We start from the raw sequence: 10,397 nt of genomic DNA on the forward strand, positions 1-10,397 counted from the left end.
ACTGTCTGCACTGTGTCAACTAAGGGGGGGGGGATCTCTCCTTTGTATGGAGTTAGATTAGACATTGCAGGTGATGTGTCACAAATTTAGTCTGTGGCACCCCCTAGTGGACTACAGAGACACTGGACCCTGAATTAAAAACAAGGGGTATTGAAGAAGCTGATGATATGAATATGTTTGTTGAAAGTAAGAGAGCAGACTGTCATATTAAAATGTAAATGTTGAGGAATCAAATTTAAACAAAAACACCACCAAAGATTCATGGGAACTCTCCAAACCATGGTTGAACAACAAAGGATAGTGTTAGCAGTTAATATATGCCATTTAGCTGACGCCTTTCATCCAAAGCGACTTACACTGCAGTGAGTGCATACATTTCAGTATATATGGTCCCAGCAGGAATCAAACCCACAACCTAAGCGTTGTTAGCGCCGTGCTCCACCCACTGAGCCACAGAGGACCTGCTCCCTGTCTCTCTGGCTCCAGTAGAGCCAGTCTAGTTGGATAAGGCGTGTCCAGTATGCATTTTTACTCACACTGTATTTTAAGTTCTGCATTGGAAATTGGAACTGAGAAACTGACACAAGGTGTGGTGACTGCAGAGGACAGTCTTTTGACTCTGTAACCCCTATGACCCCGATGTCCCCTCCCCTCCCCTCCCCTCCCCTCCCCTCCTCTGTGTACATGAAGACTTACCCATCTACCTCAACTATGTGAGATGTTGTGTGGCAAAGATGTTCCTTAACCAAAGATTCCATCCTGTCAGGGTGTCTGTCCGTCTTGTCTGTCTGTCCATCTGTCTCTTCATGCCTTTTTCCGAACCAAATGTGCTGGAATCAATCTGTTGCAGGAGCAAACCAAGCCCCATCCAGCCAAAGCTTAGTTCAATATGCTAGAAAGTCATATTTATACATACTCTGTATATAAAAATCATTGTCAAGACCAAAAAAAAAGGAGGTGACAATCCAAGCAAGGAGGATCTTGCTGTAATCAACGTTGCCTATTCCTTGTTTCCAAATAGAATCATGTGAGTTACTGTAACAGTTCCTAAAGCCCACGAATCAAGCGTTCACCCAAATACAATAAGGTCTGAAGAGACGAAAGCTATTTTTCCACATTTGTAAACCATTTCCCTCTTTTCCAAGATGTTTAGTGTAGTTGAAATACTGTTTGATCCCACTGTTGTAAGTAGGAGTAAATGAACCCATACAAAAGCTTTAACGATGACAAGTTGAGGGAAATATTATATTTGACCGAGTCTGGGTTCCTCAACTTGGACTCACCCACCATGCTAATCGTGCCATTCTCGTCCATGTGTTAGACTTACTAATGAATGTGGCTAACCAACCAAAGGCTTAAAAAACACAACAATTTAAACGTCAATCATGGTGGGACATTTTGTATCAACAACTAAAGAGAATCCCTTTGAATACCTCATGTGAAATTGTTTGTTGTGATGTTGCACTAAAAAATAAAAAATGACTCATTTGTAACCCAACAGTGTACAGTCGTCCTCTGACTTCATAGGGTTAGGGGTTAGGGTTAGGGGTAGGGTTAGGGGTTAGGGTTAGAGGTTAGGGTTAGGGGTTAGGGTTAGGGGTTAGGGTTAGTAGGGGCACGTTTAATCAGTGGAGGGGTAAGTGCTGTAGTAGTTTGACTGTGCCTCAGGAAATGGAAATACATTTTACCCTGCCTCCGTACTGACACACAAGCACACATATACAAGCACACACACACACACACACACACACACACACACACACACACAAACAAACCAAACCATGAGGGACCGCAACAGTTTAGAGGTAGAAATATATTTAATTTGTAATCCAGACAAATACAAATACACACATGGTTTGTTAAAATGTTATCACTGCATATGCATAGTTTGATTTATGCTATGGAGATAATGCACAACCTTAGTATTCATACTGTACTATTATGTATTATTATATATTATGCACATGAGCCACTAAAAGTACATTGGCTTTTTTTTTTTTTAACAAAAATCAACTATAACATTTAGGACAGCAAGGTCAACTGGCTAAAACGTGGTCCTCTGTGGCTCAGTTGGTAAAGCATGGTGCTAGAAATGCGGGTTCGTTTCCCGCTGGGACCATATACACAGAAAATGTATCACTGCAATGTAAGTCCTTTTGGATAAAAGCGTCAGCTAAATATCCAAAGGGTATATGCCATATACACTCACCGGCCACTTTATTAGGTACACCTGTTCAACTGCTCATTAACGCAAATATCTAATGGTGTTATGACCACGGTGTACCCATCTTCTGATGGCTACTTCCAGCAGGATAACGCGCCATGTCACAAAGCTCACATCATCTCAAACTGGTTTCTTGAACATGACAATGAGTTCACTGTACTCCAATGGCCTCCACAGTCACCAGATCTCAGATCCCTTTGGGATGTGGAGATTCATAGGAGATTCGCATAATGGATGTGCAGCCGACAAATCTGCAGCAATGATGCTATCATGTCAATATGGACCAAAATCTCTGAGGGATGTTTCCAGCACCTTGTTGAATCTATGCCACAAAGAATTAAGGCAGTTCTGAAGGCAAAAGGGGTTCCAACCCGGGACTAGCAAGGTGTACCTAATAAAGTGGCAGGTGAGTGTATATATATACATAAAACAAGAATATAACAATGAAAGAATTAAAAAACAAAGACACAAACAAACAAACAAACAAACAAACAAACAATAAAAGGCACTGCAGTTCTTCCAGCTAGGTCACTTCGGCTGCAAAGAGCTACATGATGGGGTAGCAGCCGTACAAGGCAATGCCACACTGATTGTCCTTGTTCCTTGACATCCGTATGTATCCCTGGTCTCCAAATGTCACGCCCCAGCTGAACAGAGGGTGTGGAAGATTGAAACATGATACACTGATCCTCAATAAAACAACAGCAATAACTCTAACGCAAGCAAGGTTCACTTGTCTACAGTCCAGTTGGACTTTGAAACCCACTTCTCACTTCTCTGTGACTGCTAAAGTTCAACAGTTGGACGAGTACGTCCAATGGACAACAAGAACATGGGGGACAACAAGAACACGGGAATCTACTTGTACAATATTCCGCATGGAAGTAACATATTTATTGTCGTCCCCCCCCCCCCGTGTGAAACCATCTTACCTGTTCTTCACCAGCCAGAAGTCCTGCCCCCCCAGCGTCCCGTATCCAACAGCCAGAACAGCGTGGTTGATGTTCTTTGTGCAGGTTGGATCGTTGTAAACTCCTACACAAGTTGGACAGCTTGAATGAGTTGCTCATGCTGCTACAGTACATTTTTACATTTACATTTACATTTACATTTACATGTTTACATGTTTACATTTACATTTATAGCATTTAGCAGATGCCTTTATCCAAAGTGACTTACAACAAATACATTTGTTTAAGTAAGTGAATCATCTACCCATCAGTCATCATAAGATAAAGTAATCAATGCTCAGACAAGGGGCCATAGGCAGTCACAATGCTAGAAGAAGGGATTATTTATTTATTAACAGGAGAGAATTAATTCAATTCAAAGTGTTTAAACGTTGGCTACAAAGAGGAATAGTTATAATAACCATGACCAAGGAGCCATCTCTTCAGGCTACATCTTAACAGTCCCTCCTAAGGACCTCTTCCCCCACTACCCCCCCTGTACAAGTTCTCTCCTGTTAATAAAAAAAAGAATAAAAAAAGAATAAAAAAAATTAAAGGCTTCTAGCATTGTGACTGCCTATGGCCCCTGGTCAGAGCATTGATTACTTTATCTTATGATGACTGATGGGTAGATGATTCACTTACTTAAACAAATGTATTTGTTGTAAGTCACTTTGGATAAAGACGTCTGCTAAATGCCATAAATGTAAATGTAAAAATGTAAATGCTTACAGTCCAACATTGACAATTATGACGCGAGAGCGTTGTTTTACCACAGACGTCCTACGTCCACACTGACGTCGGTTAGGCGAAGCAGCCTCACCTGATTGCAAGACAATGGATACAAGACGTGAGAAAAATGTAAATAAATAAAGCATTCCGTACCACTGCGGTACAAGATAAACCGAGGTCGGGTGGCGTCGATGGCGACGGAGATGGGTCCGATGGTGGCCAGGCCTTCCTTCAGAGCTCCCTCATCCCCCTCGGGCAGGAAGGTGTACTTGGAGCAGTTGGCAGCGCGGTAGGAGGGGTTGTACTTGCAGTTCCCTTGCTACCGTAACAGAGGCAGCAAGACGACAGGGTCAGATATTGTATCGGGTCACAGACCAATCGTGCAAAATGTACAATGACAACACACTGGTGTTAGTCTGAAACATGTGTACCGTGTGGAGATTTGATTGAATCTATAGGCCCCGGTCAGAAAGGACAATGCTCCACAGCCCACTCACCACTCCCTTGTAGGGGTAGGCCCGGTCAGAGTCGATGCCCTGGTTGTCGATGACGTACTGGAAGGCTTGGCTCATGAAGCCACCGTTGCAGCCCTTGTTGCCGTACTTGCTGGAGCAGTCCACCAGGTTCTGGGGGCTGAGGTCCACCAGTTTGCCGGTCGTCTTCATCAGCTGGCCCTCCAGGGCCCCGGCAGAGCTGAAGGCCCAGCAGGAGCCACAGCTGCCCTACAGACAGACAGGCACACAGACAGGCAGAGAAACAGACAGACAGACAGGCAGAGAGACAGACAGACAGACAGACAGGCAGAGAAACAGACAGACAGAGAGACAGACAGACAGGCAGAGAGACAGGCAGACAGGCAGAGAGACAGACAGACAGACAGGCAGAGAGACAGACAGACAAACAGAGAGAGAGAGAGAGAGGCAGACAGACAAACAGGCAGAAAGACAGACAGACAGACAGAGAGGCAGACAGACAGACAGACAGACAGACAAACAGAGAGAGAGAGAGAGAGAGAGAGAGAGAGGCAGACAGACAGACAGACAGACAGACAGAGAGACAAACAGACAAAAAGACATTAAAAGGAGGGGAGGGATGAAACCCAACCATCTGGCACAGTTCTAGATGGTTCTAGATGGTTCTAGATGGTTCTAGATGGTGTTGACAGGTAACTTTGTTTGACAGTCTGACTAAAACACTTTTATAATCCCTGTAGTTCTATTTTATTTGACAAGTCAATTTGGTGTCACTTTATTTTATAATCCTATTCCTAACACGTTATTTCATAGTCCTATTAACTTTGTTTTACGGCCCTACTCGAGCTGGTACTTCCTAAAAAAGTATGTGTTAACGATGGATATTTTCCCTTTTCTGATGTTTCCTTTTTCTGGTGTTATTAAAACAAATAAACCTATTTACTACCTGGTGCCAAATATATGTATACATTTATCAATCTAACAGAGACCAAAAATAAGTGATTAATCATAATTATTAATAATTATTAATTACTGTGAGTAGTGTATACGATGTTTGTACAACGTTGAGGCCCTTGAACCATCTGTGTGTGACGTCAAACTTGCACAACAAGCAAAGACTTCCTCACACAAGAGGAACCAATTCAACCAAGTTAGAAGAAGGAAGAGGTTTCCATGTAGAGAGGAAGTGAGAGATGATGAGACAACTCTTTGTGTTGTGACATCAGCTCACATCAGTCTGTCTTGTTACACTTTTGACAACATCACAGACACGAACCAAAATGTGGTTAGCGTTCAAAAGCTTACAACATACACATATGCCATTTAGCTGACGCTTTTACCCAAAGCGACTTACATTGCAGTGAGTTCATACATTTCAGTATATATGGTCCCAGTGGGAATCAAACCCACAACCTAAGCATTGTTAGCGCCGTGCTCCACCCACTGAGCCACAGAGGACCACATATCAGTCACAATGTAAGACGTTTTTAACGTACCTGCATTTTGACTTCAGTGACATAGCCTTTCTCTCTCCAGTCCACAGTATCAGGGACGGCGGCGCCCGACGAGCCTACAAATGCTGAGGGCGCCCTCTTGAGGTCAGCCGGGACACGTGCCAATGCAAACGACTGGAGAATCTCCTCTTCGGTCTGACAGGAGTTGACGAGAGACACAACACACTTAAGAGTTTGAAGAGACATACACTCTACAGGTTAAACAAGCCCACACAGCTAACTTACAGGCACGGTAAAGAAAGACCCAGGGCCAAAATGTGGTCACAGTGAGTGGACCAGTAGAGGCCGGTGGAGGAGGACATCGGAGGACGGGCTCATTGTAATGGATCGAATAGAATGAGGACATTGTGGGACGTTTGACACCATTCCTCATTCCATTCCATGCATCACAACAAGACCGTCCTCTGATGCCTCCCTCCACATTTTGGGCCACGCAGCGTTGTGACATCAGCTCACTTCAGTCTGTAACAACAACTTAAGCATCAAAAAGACACTAACCAGAACTTGGTTAGCATTCATAAGGTTATTAACTTACGCTAGGTAACAGTCACAATGTCAGAGAGGCACTGAAAAGTGAATGCTGTCAGCTAAACAGCATATATTACACCGTGCAGTTTTCAAGATGGTTGTCTTTTGTTGTGGGACGTTGAAAGGAAGGAAATCAGGTGCATATTTAAACAATGCCAACCAGACTTATGTTACCCACTTCAAGGATGTAGAACACTAAGTTAGCACTCAGCCCACTTATTGAATTACAGCATCCATGATTTCCTCAATGTTTCCTCATCAAACTTGTAAATCCAGTTTAGAAAAAACCACCAGCAAACGAACATGTCACCACAGGAATTCAGCAAAACGAAACAAAACAAACAAACAACTAGACATTCTACCTAGAGAGACATTCGATGAATGCCTGACTGTATCACTAACTCATCGCATCATCAGGCTTCTGATCTCACAAGCACTATCAAACTTTTATGAATAGGCACTATGTTCATTTGATACAATAATTGATACAATAACTTATACCAGTAACAGCGACAGCCATCAGACAGCAGGGTTTCAGACTGACCTTTGGCATTGCCAGTGAATGCAATAACTCACCATGTCAGCCATGTGGTTCATGCCCAGGTCATAGGTGTGCATGCCCAAGGAGGCCTCCAGGTTGTGAAGGCTGACCAGCTGAAGGTTCCTCTCCCAGGTCTCCCTGCGGCCCAGCTCTTCTACCTGTCAACACACGCACGCATGCACACACAGATACACACGCACACGCACACACACACAGATACACACACACAGATACAGACAGACAGACAGACAGACACACACACACACACACACACACGCACGCACGTACACACACACACACACACACACACACACACACACACACACACACACACAAACACGCACAAACACACAGGGAGAAAAACACGCACATATCCATCCATGACTTGTGACATTTCACCATAACGCGGGGACAAAAAACGCGGGGACAAAAAATTAAACTAAGCCACTGTTCTGTTCTGGGGTGAAGGAAATGTGGGGGAGGCAGCGTTTTCAATCTACAGCAACAACGTAAAGGTCAACTCTTACAAAAGACAAGACCCACAGACAGACACACACACACACACAGATACAGACACACACAGATACAGACACACACAGATACAGACACACAGATACAGACACACAGATACAGACACACACACACACACACACACACACAAACACACACACACACAAACACACACATATCCATCCATGACTTGTGACATTTCACCATAACGCGGACGTCACTCCACCATAGCAGCAGCTATGGAGGTTACCGTCTTCCCCCCCGATCGCTTTGATGTTAATATCAGATACTGTATGTGTGCTCAACTCTCAGAACTCTGAGAACTCAAAGCGGTTGATGCAGAGATGGTCAACGCACAGATAATCGATGACTCTGACGTCAAAGACGCCTTTACTGTGATGATCATAGACGTACCCTGGATACGACACGCATCGACTATTCCCTTTATTCAGAACATCAAAGATATATATACGTTTTGAAAAATGTATCATGTGTTTCTGACTGTTGGATTACAGTAACTGACATCTTTCAAGGATGAAACAACGACACTAAATCACACATTGTATGATTTCATGGTTGTAATACTACAGCATCATGTCCATCTGCCATAGATATCCAGATCAAAGTGCAAAAAATACCCAAATACATATTTGTGAAACCACCTAAAATAACACTCTAGTGCACAGTGCAGTGTTGAAATAGTTGTTTTTTCTGGATTTCACTGATAGTTAGAAATCTGCTGTATTTTGTTCAGATAGATAGATAGCATTACAGTACTGGTCACACATTGCAATAGGTGGCCTTGCTGAATATGGCAGGGATAAAAAAAATGATACACCAATACTACAATATTTACCTATTTAACTAGTGCTGTAAAGTTTTTGCCACAATGTCTGAGGATTTCTTCAATGTTAAACATAATGATACTGTAACTAAGTCTGATGTTTTACAAAGCTTTGCAACACCCTGACATTGAAAGGGTAGAATGCATTTACTATACGATTGCTACTCTTCTGCACTCCAGAAATATCATATTTTAAACATGTATAATGTATGTTTTGCTATGTTATGAACTGGTTGGTAGAATGACTAACGTTGAATCTACAGTATGATTATGTTTTGAGTTGATGATTAAAGCAAATGTGTTCTAATGGCATTTCACAATGAATTTCAATTTCAACGACTCTAATTTGAAAGATTTCCTCATGAAAATGAAAGCATAACGGTAGGTTTTGAACTTTGGAAAGGCTATGTTACAAGTGCAATCAGTTTTGAGTTTTGTGTTAAGAATTTAGAAAGTTGAGCAGAAATCAGGGAAAAAAACTTGCAAACATTGCAAAACCTCCCGTTCCTGAAAGATGAGTCATCCCACCTCAGTCTGGTAGTTCCTCTCATGGGCCTTTTTCCACATCTGCCAGTGCAGCTCTAGCTGTGGGTCGGACAGGGCCGACGCTGACCCACACAGCGCAACCAGCAGCAAGCATTCCAGCATCATGTCTGTACAGAGAGTGAATCATTTACATGAGACAATACAAGAGACAATACCTCCTCTCAGGCTCAATAATGTACCTCTGATCTTAGAGGACAGAGGACAGCGGCTTTTGAAGTGTTCTTGTGACAAAACACATCGTTCTAGTCAAGATCATTCGGTCTTGAGCCACAACCCAAAACAAATCAGTTACATGGGAGGAAGTGGTCTACAGGACTGCAGGTGCACGTTTTTTTTTTTTTTTTCTCTGTGTGTGGAAATCTTAGTAGCCTACGAGTACTGCACCTGAGGAGAAACATCAAAGTTGTGTTTAACTTCCTGTAGACTGATGCAGCATCGTTTCTCGGTGGATCGTGTGTGTGTGTGTGTGTGTGTGTGTGTGTGTGTGTGTGTGTGTGTGTGTGTTTTGTGAAATAAATCATACAACATCAGAAAATGCAAAGTCTTTCAGCCAACGGCATGAGTTTTAGTTCCACAAATGAACTAAGACGGAACTTCCAACCATCAAATTAGTCAGCTTGTCACAAGACACTTCAGGTGATTACCGAGTATTGAAACTGATGCGCAAGTAAACTAATAATAATAATAATAATAATATATATTTTTAAAACGGACAATTGATGTTCTCTTTGGACAAACAGGAAAACAAGTTTCAGAATGCGTGTGTGACGTCAGAAATGTACGCTACTCATTGACAACTGAATTATCTGTCCCAGCCCGCTTTGTAAAACAGTGTGAAGTACATGTATGAAATAGAAAACTACATTTACATTCTATCACATGTCTATCACAAAATGTATACAATTGACCTGTTGTAGCCAGTCTTGGCCAACAGTTGCCAGAAATTGACATCATCTATCTTGTAACAGTCAGCATGCTGTTACAACAAACTAATGTTCATGCAATTAACATTAAAAATTAAATGGAGCTTTTACTCGAATGTAGGCTCGAATGTGGTTTCTTTTTTAATTAACAAACTGAAATACGTTTGATGAAAAATTGAGCATTATGTATTAAAAACGAAAGTAAAAGGCATCCCTTTATTATCGAGCTACATTTAGTTTTTAATTGAAACACGTTTTCGCCGGGGAGAATTTGCCTCAATGTAGCCAATTAAGACATTTAGTTATCTTACCTTTTCTCAGATGAGATTACCTGGCGTCTTCAAACACTACAGTGGAACAACTATGATTCGTTTTCCTGGTTGATATTTATTTATTACGTATGTCACGTGGTACAACTGCCTTCTTCCTCATATGAAAGATTTATATGTCATCAACCTTCTCGAATATGGTCATTGCAACGCATACATCAGCAATTCTTATTAATTTATTAGTCATTCAGAGTGACTCAGTAGAACCCCATGTTGTTGGACACATTTTCAAGACAGAAATATCGTAGCCTATACAATGCACAGGAGCTGTGGGCGGTTAATT

The 10,397-nt window shown here is 42.2% G+C and overlaps 1 protein-coding gene across 1 annotated transcript; it reads right to left on the reverse strand.

The window, feature by feature from the left end:
* Positions 1-1,798: 1,798 nt before the first annotated feature.
* Positions 1,799-10,175, reverse strand: LOC310810622 (cathepsin S-like). The gene is made up of 8 exons (XM_083678457.1): positions 10,097-10,175; positions 8,845-8,969; positions 6,998-7,120; positions 5,876-6,028; positions 4,404-4,628; positions 4,060-4,225; positions 3,157-3,259; positions 1,799-2,871 (listed from the first exon to the last, which is right to left on the reverse strand). Exons 2-8 carry the CDS (start codon positions 8,965-8,967, stop codon positions 2,772-2,774), a joined length of 993 nt encoding a protein of 330 aa, XP_083534583.1. The 5' UTR covers positions 8,968-8,969; positions 10,097-10,175; the 3' UTR covers positions 1,799-2,771.
* Between the last annotated feature and the right edge of the window lie 222 nt (positions 10,176-10,397).

This window comes from Argentina silus (genome assembly GCF_951799395.1).
Source record: "Argentina silus genome assembly, chromosome: 10".
In the NCBI taxonomy this organism is placed as follows: Eukaryota; Metazoa; Chordata; class Actinopteri; order Argentiniformes; family Argentinidae; genus Argentina; species Argentina silus.